General features: G+C 33.5%; 1 protein-coding gene across 12 annotated transcripts in view; it reads right to left on the bottom strand.

Annotated features, from left to right (window-relative positions):
• The window catches only part of LOC115222534 (inositol 1,4,5-trisphosphate receptor type 1), a 324840-nt gene that overhangs the window by 68278 nt on the left and 237713 nt on the right, over positions 1 to 18849 (bottom strand). For 8 of the 12 annotated variants that reach the window (XM_036500553.1, XM_036500548.1, XM_036500552.1 and 5 more), the window contains 8 exons: positions 18385 to 18636; positions 17597 to 17722; positions 15916 to 16044; positions 14884 to 15004; positions 13538 to 13716; positions 11449 to 11597; positions 9089 to 9200; positions 4690 to 4734 (listed from right to left, as the gene is read on the bottom strand). In XM_036500553.1, coding sequence (XP_036356446.1) covers positions 4690 to 4734; positions 9089 to 9200; positions 11449 to 11597; positions 13538 to 13716; positions 14884 to 15004; positions 15916 to 16044; positions 17597 to 17722; positions 18385 to 18636 — 1113 coding nt within the window. The remainder of the gene's footprint in view (positions 1 to 4689; positions 4735 to 9088; positions 9201 to 11448; positions 11598 to 13537; positions 13717 to 14883; positions 15005 to 15915; positions 16045 to 17596; positions 17723 to 18384; positions 18637 to 18849) is intronic. The other 4 variants (XM_029792794.2, XM_029792828.2, XM_029792836.2 and 1 more) reach the window with 1 other exon arrangement.

Here is an 18849-nt window from a genome sequence, read left to right as displayed (position 1 = left end):
ATACTGCTAAGCATTTTGTCCGGTGTGCTAACTTTTCTGTCAGCTCACCACCTTCTGACTGGAATTATCTACAAATCATAACACCCAAGCACAAGTCACACATAGTAACTTGTTTTCATTTTATAATTCATGCATATGTAATTTACTAATATGTTCACCAAATTATTTTAGGTCATTCTGATGTAATTACAAATTGCTAGCATGGAAAGCGGATGCTAAATGATGATGATGATTATAATTTTTAAAATTATTAACTTCATTTTTAGAGTGAATATGTACAATATTTAATCTGCACAAAATTTTGATCTGTAATTATCATAAGTTGTGTTAGATTGAACATGATTCCAGATTGAACTCAAATCAGGAACCTTTGTTTATAAATAACAAAGTAGAAGTCTGATCCAAATACTCATGTCTGTCTGTTCCTTCTCGAGCCATGCCTGGCTCATAAGGGCCGGTTTCCAGGTTTCCATGGTGTATAGATTCCCTACCTAGACAGGACACTGGTCCGTCACAGGTGAGCTGCAAGATGTAGGAGGAAAGAGTGAAAGAAAGTTGTGGCGAAGGAGTCAGCAGAGGTTCACCATTACCTTCTGCCGGAGTAGCGTGGAGCTTAGGTGTTTCACTCATAAACATACACAATGCCCGGTCTGAGATTCGAACCCGTGATCCCTCGACTGCAAGTCCACTACTCTAACCACTAGGCCATGTGCCTCCTCAAATCCTCATGTGCTAATGGCATAGTGGATACAAACATTACAACTATTAGTTTACAACTAAAGATTACTAGTTAAAATCCAGTAAATACTCAGGAATACGATACTCGACGATTAATAATTGAACGAATTGAAATTGTATGTGCATGCATGCATGCGTGCGTGTGTGTGTCTGCACATGCATATGTGTATTGTAATATATAAACTCTCAAAATGAAGTTGACAGTCTGGAAATTACTGTCTTTGTGTATGTTAAACCATTCTAATAAATGCTAAATCTCATGGTACTTACAAAATAATTTGAATCATCGAGCCATTTCAATAAGTATTAATCTAAGTGAATACACATGAAGTCAACTTGATCTATGTTAAGTCATCTTGATATATATTAAACCATGCCATTATATATTAATCTAAATTTGTCATGCCATTCCTATATTGCAGACAAGATGGGTGTAAACCAAGCAAGTTTAATTTATGTAAAGAGATTTTGAAATACATTATCTTAAACAATATTGGTAAATTAATTTAAAAGTAATAATGAGCAGTGGTGTCAGAGATAAGATAGTCATCCTAGGGTACTAGAGATGAGGAAATTCTATTGATTCACTATAACACAACTCACAGGTATTAGGTATATATATATATATAAACACCAGCAAGCAAAGTAGCTAGTTCTAAAATCTCTATACAAGATGCAAATAGTAACTCTACTGAAAAGTAATATTGTTACCACCTCAACATGGTTGTTCCTTACAGAATGCTGTTACTACTCTTTTTAGCCAAAGGAGGACATCTCCTCCAGCTGGTGTATTGGTTCCTGTCAGCGCTAGATGGGAGTTGTTCACTCGCTTGTTTGCAATATAACGGACACAGATAGTGTGTTGTTAACCAGCTGGAAGAGATGTTCTCCTGGAGTTAAAAAGAGTAGTAACAGTGTTCTGTATGGAACAAACACAGTGAGGTGGTAACAACTGTTACTTTTCAAAAATAACACCACCAATGTTGTGGAGGCACATGACCTAGTGGTTAGAGCAGTGGACTCGCGGTCGAGGGATCGTGGGTTCGAATCTCAGACCAGGCGATGTGTGTTTTTATGAGCGAAACACCTAAGCTCCACGCGGCTCCAGCACAAGGTAATGGCGAACTTCTGCTGACTCTTTCGCCACAACTTTCTCTCACTTTTTCCTCCTGCATCTTGCAGCTCACCTGCGACAGACTGGCGTCCTGTCCAAGTGGGGAACCTATACGCCAAGGAAACCGGCCCTTATGAGCCAGGCAGGGCTCGAGAAGGAACAAACCAACTACAAACTGAATCTGTTATAAAGATGTAACTTAATATCTTTGAAATTAAGATAAAATTAAATGAAATAATTTGGATGAAATTAATTAGATGACGTGTGTGTATGTTAACATATATATTTTAATTCAAAATTCATACAATCATTCTTTCCACTTGTACTATCAAACATGCATGCAAGTACTCATACAATGAAATATTTATCCAAAATTCACAGCCTGAAAGAAGTTGTAGGTTCATATCAGTGTCTGCATAAAGTGGTGGTACCTGCCTCTTCTCCAAGTACAGATGACTTGTCTTCTCCGAGGGGGGTGTTTCTACCCTTTCTCAGATTGTATTTCCAATCCTGCTGGGGTTTCCACACCATCCTGACCTATCAGTGAGCTTTATGCTTTACATATGTTATCATATATTACATCTCACTTGGTAATATGTGATATCCACTTCAACCCACACTCGATCCTTACATTTATCAACGTATGCATACTTCTAAAATTCAACATTCTACGATGTATTTTTTACTTTCTCTTACCTATTACCTCCCTTGTTAATTTTAAAGCTATGAGAGTTACCTCCTCTTCAAAAATAAAAATGAAACCTTTTCTGTAGAATTCATGGTCCGCTCTGCACAAGAATAATGCCAGCCTAAGTCTTAACCAGATGTATGTTTCCGTTCACCACCTTAGGTTTAATTATTAATCAATTAACCAGGCAAATGTTTGATAAAAAAGTTGCCTAGGGAAACTGGATTAACAGCTAAGAAATTCAGCAACAATTTTAGTTGAATTTATATGAGAGTTTATATGAGGTGAGTTCCTCCATTTCAGACTCTCTCAGAAACTCATCAGGGGTGAATACTGAAGTATAAACGAAAACAGATCAGCACTCGCTTGCAAAGTAGTTACTCAAAAAATATATCAACTCTGTATCAAAATGTATTGTGTACGTAACTGGGAAGTGGTCTCCCTTGGTTTTGTAACTAAGACTATCCAAGATAGACGTGTCTGTGTGGGTGTGTGCATGCATGCGTTTATGTATGTGTGTGTTCTTCTTTTTCAGCTATATGATCCACTGATAATATTGTCCCACCCATGCCAATATGGAAGGCGGACGTTAAGCGATGATATGAAGTCATTGTTCATACACTAGATACTTGGTTTAAAGTGAAACTTTAACTAGAGAGTTAATCACCAGCTATATATATATATATATATATACATATATATAGCTGGTGATTAACTCTCTAGTTACAGTGGTTTTCGATCAAAAGGGATCGTAAAAGGGAAAGAAGGAGAAAAAAAAAGAAACAAACAAAAGAAAAAAACGATCAATAGGGATCGTGTATCACAGTGTCATGATGTAAGGTGTAAAGGGGGAAGCAGATAAGGTTTATCCGTGTGGCTGTGTGGTAAGTAGCTTGCTTACCAACCACATGGTTCTGGGTTCAGTCCCACTGCGTGACACCTTGGGCAAGTGTCTTCTACTGTAGCCTCAGGCCGACGAAAGCCTTGTGAGTGGATTTAGTAGACAGAAACTGAAAGAAGCCCGCCGTATCTGTGTTTGTGTGTCTGTGTTTTTTTTCCTCCCAACATCGCTTGACAAACGATGCTGTGGTGTTTACGTCCCTGTAACTTAGCAGTTCGGCAAAAGAGACCAATAGAATAAGTACTAGGCTTACAAAGAATAAGTCCTGGGGGTCGATTTGCTCGACTAAAGGTGGTGCTCCAGCATGGCTGCAGTCAAATGACTGAAACAAGTAAAAGAGTAATAAATTGAGCGATGTATTGCAGTCTAGGTTGTCTGCATGTGCAGCAACACCTTTCCATATATATGTAAGCAATACTTTGCTGAGAGCCTCTACTGAGCTTTGTGAAGTATCAATAACTGTTGTTGGAGTCTGAAGTATCTTCTGGTCTTGGAGGAAAAATGCCACTAGTTGGGATGTTGTCTCAGCTATGACAAAATGAATTTCACTTTCTATCAATCGAACTGTTATTTACATCTGATCAAATAGTGTCTCTTTGCTCACATCTAAAGCTCAGTGATACAGACATTCAGGCTGGTTATTATTAAATGTGCATTACGCTATATTTGAACTAAGAAACCTTGACAACTCTAATATGATAAAGGGGGAAAGAAAGAAAAAGGCAGGGTTGGGAGGGGAGGGGTTGCCATAAAAAAATAATAGTAGTAGTAGCTGAAGTCTTGAGAGTAATCATAAGTGTAATGTAAAATAATGGTGAGTTGAGAAAGCTTGTATGAATGATGATGATGATGATGATAATTGTCACCAAGGTGATTTATGAAAGTTACAAAAAGTGTATGGGTTTATATAGAGAATAGGTGCCAGACCCTCCCTCCCCAAACAAACTAAAATGAGTTAAAAAGTGTACACTCTGTGTGTGTGTGTGTGTGGTGTGTGTGTGTGTGTGTGTGTGTGTGAGAGAGAGAGAGAGAGAGAGAGAGAGAGAGAGAGAAATAGAGTTTCAAGAGAGGAGGACCACCACTTTCAGCTGCTCAATGAAGTCACAGATCCCAAATCACCCTGACTGCCAACACACATCTGTAGGCATTCTCTTATCTACAGCTGCATGCTGTATATTCGCCTGTGTTGAGTCTGATACCATCAACAACAAGCTTTTATAAAATTTACTAGAAGAGGGCTCCCCTCACCTCCCACAGTTTCTCTCTATCTTCACGTTCTTTTCCATGTAAAATCTAAAAAAAAAAAAAAAAATAAATAAATGATGGTTTGACAGAAGAAGAAAGTGTAAGTTTTCAGTCCTTTCTGTCATGTCTATTACACAATCTCATTCCCTGTAGCCATAAGAAGGGCAACATTGTCTTTCCTCCTTGATTAAAGGAAAGTAGAGAACCAATTTTCATGATAAACTCAGTTGACAACAGGATCCTTTGTACATATAACATCAGTTTTACTCTTTTACTTGTTTCAGTCATTTGACTGTGGCCATGCTGGAGCACCGCCTTTAGTCGAGCAAATCGACCTGGGACTTATTCTTTGTAAGCCCAGTACTTATTCTAACAGTCTATTTTTGCCGAACTGCTAAGTTCATAAACACACCAGCATCGGGGACAAACACAGGCACACAAACACACACATATATATACATATATACGACAGGCTTCTTTCAGTTTCCGTCTACCAAATCCACTCACAAGGCATTGGTCGGCCCGGGGCTATAGCAGAAGACACTTGCCCAGGATGCCACGCAGTGGGACTCAACCCGGAATCATGTGGTTGGTTAGCAAGCTACTTACCACACAGTCACTCCTGCTGTTGCTCAACATAAACCCAAAAGTTAGTAATGCTTAGACCTGAATGCATGAAGAATAGTTTCATTGCTCTGTATGTGTCTCAGACTTCCCAATTGATAGGAGTTTTGTATCTGTTGAGTTTATCTTGAAATGGCAATGACCCTAGGTAGCATGGTCAGTCCAATGATTTCTAAAACTTATCTATAGTTTCTGAGCAGAGAAAATCTTCCAGAATAGACCATCCAATACATTCTCATTGATGCCCTGAATTTTCTCCAAGAAACTCTGAGCTTTCCTTCCCAGCACTAGTCTGCTATAAATTATTAATCTAGAAGCTCCTCCAGCTGCAATACCCAGATGGTAAGGGTTGTGAGTGTCTGGGAATATCTAAGATGCCAAGTGTCAGTTTGAATCTTTGCTTGATCCAGAATTGAAGCTCTGTCAAAGTGATGGGCTGTGGAAAGTTATTGCTAACAAAGTGTGACGACATCTCTCAAATAAAACTAAAAAGGGAAACATAAATATAATTTTATCTAGGATTTTTTTGATCATTCACCCCACCCTGCTTTTGTTATAACCAATTTGTGTAATTTAGTATTTTTCACATTTTGTCAGCTTTCTAATGTTTGAAACATTAGCATTACACACTCAGTACTCTTGCAAATGTATCTCTGCATAATGACAAAACAATAAGCTTTTCAAAGAGAGTTATGAGGAAACAAAATCAAGTAAGCAGGGAATGGTCCAAAACTCCTAAAAAAATACTTTTTTTTAAACAGAATTTTTATCAGTATAATCAGAATCTACACCCTTGAAAATATATCTCTGCAAAATTTCATTGAAAAATGTGCATCTATTAGAAAATTGTGAGCAAACAAATTTGGAAGAGTACCAAATTATAGTTTTGCCAAAAATTTCATAAATGTAAAAGCAATTATGAATGAAAAAAAAAAGGCATCAGAGGGGCGATGCATACCATGTGAGCACACAAGGATAAAATAAAATTTTATTTAATAAATATATTCTCAGATGAATTCATATTTCAAAAAAATGACATCAAGAGTTATTTCTCCTGCTTATCGTTTATAATTATATAAACAAAGGAAAAAACATTTTGATTCACTCATCTGCCAGTTTTGAAAATAATCAAACCAAAATAATGAATTTGAGCCACTCACCCGATGAGTATTTCTGCTAAATTTGGTGAAAATCTGTTCAGCCATTTTCTAGTAATTTTGCAAACACGCAAAGATGAGCAACTACAATACTCTGTTTTTGCTTACACATGCAAGTCAATTAATATATTTTTCCCTTTAATAAAAAGTGCATAGCCTTTAGGTAAGAAATTTATCAATGGTTTCTCACAGTTTTCATTGGATGCGCCATTTTTCATCATTAGTAAAACTATCATAATTTTTAATCACATGGGTATGTTAGTAAAAATGAATAAAAATGAATACAAAATATCACTAAAGGCTTAGGGGCTATTTAATGAAGGATGAATAATTAATTATTCATTGTACCTCAAGTGATAATCAAGATAAAAAACAAATGATGGCAGAACATTGGAATTAATAAAAATTCTTCTAATAATCATGAGAAATCGATAATAAAGAGATGCACTACACTAAGACAATATTATAATAAAATCATACAATAACAATTAAAAAAAAAAACTACCTTTCAAAACTGTTATCCTACACAGGTTTCCCTCATTCTGCATTTTTTCAATCATTGTTAGCTTTACCCACTTCACAAAATATAATTTTCCCTCTTCTACACAACATCCCAATCATCTTTCATCCACCTTTGTGCATTGCCATCTATGTTTCCAGAGATTTTCACACATGCATATTCACACACATCTTTCATATATTTTTAAGTGTTTCTTTTCTAAGTATTTGTTAATGAAATCTTGCATGTATTTTCCCCATGTATCTTCCTTGTAAATGTCTCATATTTCCTTCACGTTTTCTTTATATCACCCTTCATATCACAATCAAATTTATATTAAATTGCATTATTCAAATAAGTCCATTGATAATCTCGAATTCAGTTATAGGTGCATTACAAAACTACTATGCACTTATTAATGAATCATTAATTAATGAAGCATATGCCTGCCAAATCCTTCACTTCTATATCTGATGGTGACATTGAAATCATTTTACATGCTAGCAAAATCTTGGTACTTCACTATGGATCTATTTGGATCCATTTAGCATGTGGGCAAATGGCTCTGTGGAACTTGGTGATCATATCAGATTGTGTATTCTACACATCCTGAGGACCCATTTCATGGGTATAGATGGAGGTTTGTACTACATTGATAGATAACTAAAATTATATGAGGCCAACCTGCATATGACTAATAGGCTTAGAAACAAGGTTTTACATATTACCATTAAATAAATCTGACCCAAGCCAACTTCCTCAGCACTGAGCTAGACATAATTAGGTCTCTATATTATCCTTTTCATAAACTCAACGAATCCCTACATTACATCCATCAGCAATTGAATCACCCTTAGAATATTACTAGAAATTTACTTAATTCTTTGACAAGTACATATTAGGGGTGACATGCTTGATGGTTTTAGATGCAGCTCAACAAAAACAAAAGAACTTCGACTTCTCTTATAATCATACTTGTTATGAGCCAATGTGGGAGGCTCTAAATAGTTATTGGTCCTGCTAGAAATAACAAATTCTTTCATAAATTGTAACCTGCTATCTTTAAAATGGCAGGACATATTGGATTATAGTCTGAGGTATAATCTGAATGAAATGTAGGATAGTCACAGCTGAAACATCTGTAATCACAGGCCAGCTCAATTGTTGCTGACCAGGCACAAAATACAAAACTGTACTTGTTACTTGGCAACCAATTAATCAAACTGCATCGTTAGAATATACATGTCACCAGCTATTATATATCTGCTATTATTTCAAGCTACTATCTTGGTTAAGCAGAGCTTTCGAAATACACCCACCACCATTTTCCTGTAATTGCTATCAAATATGATAAATAAATTGTAAGATACATTCAAACTTAAGCTTCTGTAACCCTAACCCTAACCCTAAAATGCTAGAGTAAATCACTCCTTTACAAGTTCTATTGTTAATAGATTAAGTACAATTTTATTGTCAACAATTGAGATTATTAAATATAATTGAATTTAAATTGGAATCAGTGTTGTTTGAAAACTATCCTCATCAATTCTATATCGACTTTACTTTGTAAAAATACTGTTCCGTCATTTAAAGAATTTGAACATGATATAAGACCATCCAAGGAAAGAACATGATAGTAGTAGAGTTATGGCTGATTAAATGTATAATTTTGAGCACACTGAAAAAAGAACATGAAATATGAATCTTATGTCTATATACCGAATGTGTCTAACATACCTTAATTCCTAAATAAAGAAGAAAGTGATGAAAAATTAGTAATTCTTAAAGTCTATACAAAATCAAAGTCTATATAAGTTTTTTGACAGACAGTATGAGTGTTAGTAATGTAATTGTTTTCCAGACATATATAGACAATATAAGTGACTAATAGAGGCAATTGAAGACTTTTAAAAATGGCTTTAGCAGATATAGTATGCTGATGGAATCATCCAAGATAATAAGATATGCAATGCAATATCTTATTCCTGGTATTTTGTATACCATAAAGTATGGAATGTTTCATGGATACTTTGCTATGTTGAAAAAAAAACAACAAAAAAAAAACAATGATATAATTGCTGACTATGTAAAAATAGATAAATAATATAAAACATATTGTTACCTTTTCCCCATAATCAATATCGACAGTCATCATTTTTTTCAAAGTTTGAAGTACCTTGATACATAATCTTTCCTCTTTCTCCTCCAGTAAACGTTCTGTGTGCTTGATCAGTCTGAAAAATTATAAGAAGTGGTCAATGTGATTTTTTTGGATAATTGACTGTGGATCAGTGATGAACTAAACTGGATCCAACTTTCTGGTTATAGTTTGCTTAATTGATACATATTCCTATAACGTCTACATGCTTTGAGAAACATTTTACTAACAAAAATGAACTAATTAGAGATGGGCCAGTTTGGCTCCAATTAGAGATTTTTGTCCTATTTTTGTTACAATTCTTATTACAAGACTAAATTGGTATAGGACAGAGGATATATATGTAAATGGAAAAACATGTTATTTACATCCAAAACCAACTGAAGCAGAAGTGTAAAATGTATGATCCATTTGATATAATGGCATTCAATAAATAAGAACATAAATAATAGCATTCAACTAGAAATAATCTAAAACAAGTTAATATCAGATACATTTTGTTTGTTAAAAACAAAAGGATACTGTGACATTAAAAGCTTTCCTTATAAATATTAATAAAAGAGAAGCGTAGTGAACCCTGGCAGTCAAGCAGGTAAGCAAAATGAAAAGGGATTTAACGAGAGTAATCTCCCTCAACCTTCTAGAAAGTTCTTGAACATTCTAGAAGCTTCCAGTTCACCCCTTATAAAAAGGAACAGATTTCTAAATTTGCGCCACTCATGTCTGTCGATTCAAAGACAAGCATTGGGTCAGGCCACTCACATATGCACTCGTATGCATGTACATTTGCTTCATTTACATGGAGGTGTGGTTGCAAAAGAATATGTTCATGTGATGTTACAAGCTTTCCTTCAGTTAACCTTATATGTTAACGCATTACCTTCAGTAATAAATAATTTGTATCCATTAGATCTCTCCGTTTTCAAACTTAATAATTTGTGTGTGTGTATATATATATATATATATATATATATATGTGCAGGTGGCACATAAAAAGCACCATTTGATCGTGGCCATTGCCCTTACCGCCTACGTGCCGGTGGCACGTAAAAGCACCCACTACACTCTCGGAGTGGTTGGTGTTAGGAAGGGCATCCAGTTGTAGAAACTCTGCCAGATCAGATTGGAGTCTGGTGCAGCCATCTGGTTCGCCAGACCTCAGTCAAATCATCCAACCCATGCTAGCATGGAAAGTAGATGTTAAACGATGATGATGATGATGATTTCACAAATTCTTATTTTTTTGTCATTACATACAAAATGGTGATCCCTCTTTCTCTCATGCTTAGTAAATTATAGGATGTCACTTAATCAACATCACTATAGAAGCAATGCTAATTAAGAACTGAAGCTTGGCTGTTGATTCAATCTATTGAAAACATACAAGTTAAACAAACTATTTTGCAACCAAGTGGTTTTGAGTTCAATGCCACTATACAGCAACTTGGGCAAGTGTCTTGTATGATAATGATACCCTCAGGTCAGCCAAAGTTCTACAAGTAAAACATTGTAGAGGTAAAGTGTGTAGAGGCCTGTATGAGGAACTGTTCCAATTCTTGTGTGGTAAACTTAATCCATGTTGTGTATGGAAGTAAGATGAAGGTCAACCAATGAAATGAATCATTCACTCAAACGTATCTATCAAAACTGCAAGCTAACTACAACACCTCTATGTGGTTGATCAATCTGCTAGAAATGGCAGTCAAATCTTCCTTGAACCACACTATATTGTCCTAAAAAGAGGCAGAACACATTGGATATGGCCCTAGATATACTATATCTGAAAGAAAGTTAGGATGTTCATAGCTGGAATCATCATCATCATCATCATCATTTAACGTCTGCTTCATGCTAGTATGGGTTGGACGATTTGATTGAGGGATGGCGAGCCAGATGGTGGGACCAGGCTCCAATCTTGATCTGGCAGAGTTTCTACAGCTGGATGCCCTTCCTAACGCCAACCACTCAGAGTGTAGTGGGTGCTTTTATGTGCCACCGGCATGGGGGCCAGTCAGGCGGTACTCTGGCAACAACCTCGCTCAATTCTTTTTACACATGCCACTGGCACAAGTACCAGTAAGGTGATGCTTATACATCCTCTGAATAATAGTTGACCTGGGGCTAAACAACAATTAAAATTGTACTATCATGTAGAAATTCTTGCCAATTTTTTTTTAAATGGTGCATGACTGATAGAGATAGCTACATAGAAGCTGATAACTAGATACATATATAGCTGTAGATGAACAGATAGAAATAAAGTTATATGAATATAAATATGTTAAGAGATTGATAAAAGAAAAATGACAGAATCAGAAACATACCTAGAAATAAAACCTCCACTTTCACATTTGATACGAGCTTCTGTTCCATGAACGAACAAGAGCTCGGGATGGTGAAGGACATCAACAAGCACAGACATCTCAGCTTGGACTAAAGGTTTCAGCTGTTCTTCCAGAAGAGCTACAATTTCCTGTAATTTAAAAGATGTCATTTCTGCATGAAAGGTTAATAAACCCATGCTTACCATTTTTTTTTTTTTAATGTAGAGTAAGTTTATAGATGAGAACAGTTTCAATCTAGGTTTTAATTCAAAGATTTCATCTTATTCATAATGCATAGAAATATGTGCAGATGCATTTATGTACACCCATTTTACGTGTGTGTATATGTGTGTGTTTGTGTGTGTGTGTGTGCATGCATGTGTGTGTGTGTGTATTAGCAAATAGCCATATGAGAAGTTCAGTCCATTTCGGCAGGTCTGGAATAGCTGGAATCACATCATATGATACAAGTTTCTCTTGAGGGTATGAAACATTTCATAGCATGAATACAAAGCTAAAGAGAAGATTTATAGACATATTCCTCTCACCCCTGCTATTGTTGCTCAATGCAAGGCAGGCTTTGCTGGCCATAGCTACTGTGTTGAAGACCAGACCATATTGAATGCTATATTTTGGAGACTTTGACATTCTAACAGATGACAAAGACCACTCAATTCCATTGATGTTGTTGGCAGAGGCACACAACATGAAACTGGTAAAGCATGGTGAAATGCATCTCAGTCGTGACCACTTCAAGAAGGTTATCATTTTAAAGCAATCTTAAGAATGATAATTGTACATTTACTGATGAGAAGACTCAATACTAAAAGTAGAGTCAAAATTTTTATGTCAGTTTTATTTGTTTTGCCCCAATTCAGGATTGTATTTGCAAATAAGGCAACTCACTTCTCTCTTCTTATTTTTCCCTCCAGCTTTCTATCATTAACTGTTTGAACGCCACCCAGTTCAGATGTCTTCTCTTTTCTGTTATTTTCTATTCCCTAGGTGAAAGTCTTCCCTATATTTTTCTCTTGACACTTGTTCTGTCTTGGTCATATGAATATTTACGTTTCTTGTTTGTCCTTCTTGTTTGTCCCTCATTTGCTTATTTTATCACCATGTTCTGTAATAGTGTCATAATAGTAGCCACAGTTGTTATCAAACACTGCTAAACATTGTAGTCTCATCAGAAGGTATTCAAAACCAACCAAGGAAAATGTTTAGTTGACATCAAATGAAAGGAATCAATTCATTTCGGCCTTGTTTTACCATTTTGTTTTGTAATGTCTGTTCATGCTAATCTCTTCCTCTTTCCATTCTGTTTATATAACCTCTTGTTCTTAGACAATCTACTTCTTATTTTCACTTGACAATAAAGAAAAAAAGTTTTTTTTTTGTTAATGCTCTGTTTTTAAAATTTTATGTGTTTGTGTCTGGTTTTTGTCTTTTATACTTCTCACCCAGGGTAGATATTTTTTCACACACACACAGATATAAATATTTTGAAAGTCTGCTGGTATTGTGGAAAAATGTTTTCAATTCATGATAGTCATCGATTAAAGGTTTAGATTATTAATCAGAATTTCATATTTGATCGTTAATGTTGCTTTTGTTGCTCTTGAACAAGATATTGTAATACACACTGTCTCAAGATGTAATACACTCAAACAACCTATTTGTAAGTTTCTAGGACCAAAATCAAATCCAGCTGATCCTTAACTAACCAGTAGAGAAAATGGATAATAGCAGATAACAGAAGACATTCAAGTAAATATAGAAAACTAAAAAGTCACCTGACTATGGCCAAGGTATCAAAGTACATCTTCGTACAGTTATAAGTTTAAATCTTACACCTTTTGTGCAGAATACTTAACTTTGTTTGCCATAATTTTGCTGATGGAAGAAAAACAGCTTTCATGCCAAGCAGTAGGCAGAATACTCAGGTGTAATAAGTGTAATAAAAATATAATCATGGGCATAAAAATACTGGATACATAAATAAGAAATAAAACGCAAAACAGAACTGAAGCAAGGAATTTTTGCAAGAAGTGACTAACGATACATATGAGAAGGTCAGGAACTCACTCACCTGTAAACCTTCAATGATGACTCTATAATCCCGGGACACAGTACTTGAATGAAGAGACTCTCGTTTTCTGCCAGTAGCTATCCAATGCTTGGTGTGCTTCATGACAATCTGAGACTTCTCAAACAAATTCTTTACTTGTGTGGCTAAATCAACAGGAATTGCAATACTGCGGTTCTTTGCTGCAACAAAAATCAGTAGAAAAAGGTGTGAAAAATTAATAAGAAAGGTGGATGGGTAATCCTTTATTTTAATCAGTGAAAGTTTACATTGTCTGTAATATGGTCTAAGTAAGAAAATAAAAGATGGGTGGTGTTTGATAACTTACAGTAATAATATAATAATATAGTAATAATTAGCAATAACTAGTACAGAAATTTCAGATTTCATAAGTTTTTTAAAAGAAGTTTAGAAGCATAATAGTGGTTGGTTGCTTGCCTTGTCATGACATAATGGCAGTGGTATATGGTAAAATAGTGATGTAGCAATATAGTGCAGTCATAGTGGTGGTATAATGTCATACTGATACACTAGCACTGTGGTATAGTAACATAGCACCATCAGGACTGAGTGATATTGTATCATAGTAACAGAGTGACATGAACATATTTATATTTTTTTTTTTAAAAGTAAAGAAATTTATGGCCTTATCAGAGGAATGACGTTTTCAGACCTCTGAGACTAATGTAGGAAAGTGGGTGGAAAATCTATGATTCATGTATTACTGAAGCAGGAAGCAACACATCAAAGTATAGAATTAGCATCATGCAGCAGAAGTGTTAAAACCAGTCTCCCTGGTGGTGAGGATTGAGCAGCAAGAGTCCTGTGCCGATGTCATGTAAAAAGCACTCGTAAAAGTGTCATGTAAAAAGACATAATTGTATTATTTTCATAGCTATATGAAGCCTCAGATAGCCGGAGAGTGGCTCACAAAGGAGTTGGTAAGTGATGCCAAGACACCCTCAGCCTTCTTGGCAAGGTGTAGTGATATATATGTTGGACATAGACTGTAATATAATTGCATAGTATCATAGTAGTATACAAACACGACAGATAGTAATGGGGAGAAATAGTAATATAGTTGCACAGCAACATACTGGTATAATGATGTGCTAGACAGTAACAGTGGCATGGTAATGATTGCATAGTACCATACTGGCATATTTTTGTACTAGCACTTGACATAGGTAATATAGTTGGATAGTACTAGCATGGTATACTAATATCACAGATAGTAACAGAGTAACTTGGTATTATAGTCATACCTTAGCATAGTTATATATTTATATGGTAACATTCTAGATATTAATAGCGAGGAAAAAGACATGTATAAATGAAAAATATCTCACCAATATCAGCAAGAGTTTTGATGCAATTTTCAACATTATATCGTTGCACACCATTCAGCCACAAACATTGGGACAATCGGTGTACACCCTGAAGTAGTTTTATAAACACAGGTTGCCTTGTCTATTGAACAAAAAAAAAAATGTATTTCGTGAGATAATTGATAATAACCATTGGAGCGTTTCAGTGAAATTTGTATTTCACAAAGTATCTGACAATTACAACATAGAACTATAAAGCTTTAACCTTTTTCATTACTGTATTTATTTTGAGATGCTCTGTGCTTCTTTCATTTAATTTAAATATAACAAAGAATTTAGTAAAATAACTTATCATTAAGCTAGTGTTAGGAACATAAATTGCGACTAAGGTTTGGTGGGAGATTTTAATTCAAAACGTTTGAAAACAAGACATTTGTACTCAGAGCCAGAGCCGGTTTCAGCTAGGTTGGTAACAAAAGGGTTAAGAAGCTAAATTATTTCTATAGTAAGTATTACAGTTAAAAAAAAAAAGATAACTTGTAAACCTTTTACTCTCTATTATCTATAATTTGATTGATTTGACACAGGATGTTCTTTAGTTTGATTTCTTTTAGCTTATTAATGCCAACCATTCTGGTATTTAAAAGAAAATATTTATTTTCAGCTGAGCTGATGGAGGTAGTTAGATAATACTTCTTATATTTTCAGTTAGACTGACGAACAAATAGATAATATTTCTTCTCTATATCATATATTTTAAACAAGACTTTAGGCAGCTAGACTGATGAAAGATGGCAGTAGTTAGATAATACAGCTTACCTATGTTATATATTTTAAAGCAGATTGATGAAAACAGGTAATTTATCTTGATTATGAACACAAAGAAATTCCAGGAGTAGAAAATGTTTTAATTAGTTTTTCAACATCTAACAACATGACTTTGAAACTTTTGAATGTCAAACACAGTTACTTATTTTATTTAGTTGTTAAAATGCCAAGGAAAAAAAAAGCAAGAAAATAAAATAAAATCAAAGACAAAAATTGAAGCCTTACTTGAACAGTAGTACTTTGATCAGAGAAGGGGGAATTAAAAAATGTTGTGATGATACTAGTAATTATAGTGGTAACATATTGTTCAAGGACAAGGTCAGCATGTTGTCGGTCAGTTGTTGCATTGCTCACCTGTAAAGACAAAGGAAAGGATTAACTATATAAACAGTTATAAAACCAAACATCATAACCTTCACAACCAGGAAACATCTTTGAATCTTACAAGTGATGTTATAAGGATTTCAATAATGACATTGATAACCAAATTTATGACATAAAAACAACAATCATAATTTTGTGAGATAACAAACATAATGCTTTGTTAAAAACTTCTAATAAAATTAAATTACGGGTGGCTCTATACATAAATTCTTTTAAGAATAGAAATTTAATTAATTCTACTGGCCTTAGTAAATATATATGGGAACTAAAATCTAAAAGTATTAAGTACAATTTAAATTGGGAGATAGTTTGTAAGGCAAAATCTTATCGAATAGGTAGTAATTTTTGCTTATTATGTACTAATGAATTTAAGGAGATATTATTAATTAATAATAAAAATTTGGTTATTTCCTTGGATGAACGAAAAATTAAATGTAGACATAAGTTAAATTACTTATATAATAAGTTTAGCTAATTTGTGTATATATATAAACCCTATTTTATGTTACTAATTGTTGTAGTTATAATTTGTAGTAGTAAAATGTGTATAAATTATTACAAGATTATAAGATTAAACTAAGATGTTTATAAAATAAATAGATAAATTAATGAAAATAGATTAAATTATAGAAATTTAGCTTAATTAATGTATATTATATATTTTACATATTTTAGTTTTAAATTATTTAGACTTTAAAATTTTCCAGTAAATGGTATATTATAATTAATTTTTTCGTATTCTCACAGCTAAAATAGATTTTGTCATTTTAACAACTTAAATACATATTTCTATCTATTTATTCTATAATTTTTATTTATGCCATATTTTCACGCAATATATTTCTTATAAACGCTAAGTTCTATGTATTATATTTAAAGTTTTAGTTAACAGAAATTCTTTGATAAGATAAGTTATGGTTTTATTTTAAGTAATATTGTTAAAACACGTATTTTTCTATATTTATTTGATGATAATTATAAGTTAAGATACGTACATTTATTTTATTATTGTTATTATTATTATTATTATTATTATTTTAGACCTGATGAGTGACTATATTTTTAAATAGAATTAATTTTAGATCAATTTAATTTCAAAGCGAATTGATTTTATTATCATTATCTACTTGAAAATATAGCAACGAAACGTGCGTAGTCAATATACTACTATTTACTATTTATTGTTTATGTACTTTATTGATTTTTAGAATAAGGTTTTTATAGCATATTTTTTTCTATATGGTGTGAATAATGTCTTTCACTATTGAATTGCTTAATAGAGGTTTTTCTCTAAATTATGTATCATCATCATTGTTTAATGTCCGTTTTCCATGCTAGCATGGGTTATATATATATATATATATATATATATATATATATATATATATATAAACAAAAATAAGCAACCACAAAATTTATATATAAGATTAGAATTAAGTTTTGAAGAAAGAAAGTAGTCAAGTGACACAATGTTAATAGAAGTAAGGATGTAAAAAAAACTAAAGGTTCATTATTTACTTACAATGGCCATGTCAAGTAAAAAGTTTTCAAACAATGTCCATAAATGATTACTCGTATAAATTTCCTTCATTTCAACTTCAGTATCTACATAGCAGTGGTTTAGAAAATTAATATAAGCTATTTTCACCTGCAAAACACAAAGCATTAGAGTCAATTGTTATATGACATACATAAATAAATATAAACATAATTACATTTAATAAAAATTGAATGGAGTTTTAAGTGTCATTTGGATTGGTTCATTTATTTTACTTCAATGGAGTGGGGTGTAAAATCTATTTCATGTTCAGTTACTTTTCTCTTTCACCAAAGCAAAATAGATGTCCAATCAAAATGCTGCTTTTTAAAAAAAAAAGTTCCAGCCAGCATTTAATGCAATTGTGTCATTAAGGGTGGTCACCAGGTATCCTCTCATGGAAGCAATGGCTAGAAGAATGTAATGAACCTAGTGTATATCTTGCTAATCTATATAAGTACACATCCAATGGTATATTTTTCATTTCTCCTCAATAACTGTAGATGTGAAAGTAACCTCATTTGTACACATGTTCTTCAAGAAAATGTTTTGTGACCAAAGGGACTTTTTCACAGTAGTCTGATCTTTCAAATTATTGTGATATTAGTTTTGGGTTTTCAATTTTTCTTTAGCAAAATGATCCACTTTCCCTGTGTCTGTTAAAAAGGAAATTGTTCATCTAAATTTCTTGGTGGTAAAAGTATATGGTGAACTACAGAGAGAGAGTTTCCAGTAATTGTGCAAAGATTGAAAAAAATGAAAATGTAACTCACCTCAGGAATACAGTTTACATCAGTCACAACTTTAACAATATCATCTAAAGGCAGCAGTGAGTGACATTTGATTTCTGTATATACATTCTTTCCTTCTGTACACAAAGCTAGTAACTGTACTAAATTGATGTGGTATGCTAGAGGACTACGCTCATCAGAGCGATGACGTTCAGATCGCATTAGTTGCACCAGAGTATCAAATGATGGTTTGTCATTGTAAAACAAAAGTACTTCCTCTCCAACACTGATAAGCTGCAGAAAGTCAGGAAAATAATATAAAAAGGCTTTGGTTAATCCAATAAGTGGTTTTTTCATCAATTTTCAAAAAAGTAATTCAAATCCTTATTTATTGCAAAAAAAAAAGAAATAAACAGTCAATAAAACTATATGTTCTCAACAAGAGTATATAGTATTTGAAAACTAAAATTAAAAAAAATAAGAAACAGGCATACAATTTCATCATAA

This window comes from Octopus sinensis, linkage group LG2 (assembly GCF_006345805.1).
Source record: "Octopus sinensis linkage group LG2, ASM634580v1, whole genome shotgun sequence".
Taxonomy (NCBI): domain Eukaryota; kingdom Metazoa; phylum Mollusca; class Cephalopoda; order Octopoda; family Octopodidae; genus Octopus; species Octopus sinensis.
The sequence above is the reverse complement of the archived record's forward strand: the minus strand, read 5'-3'. Positions and strand labels throughout refer to the sequence as shown.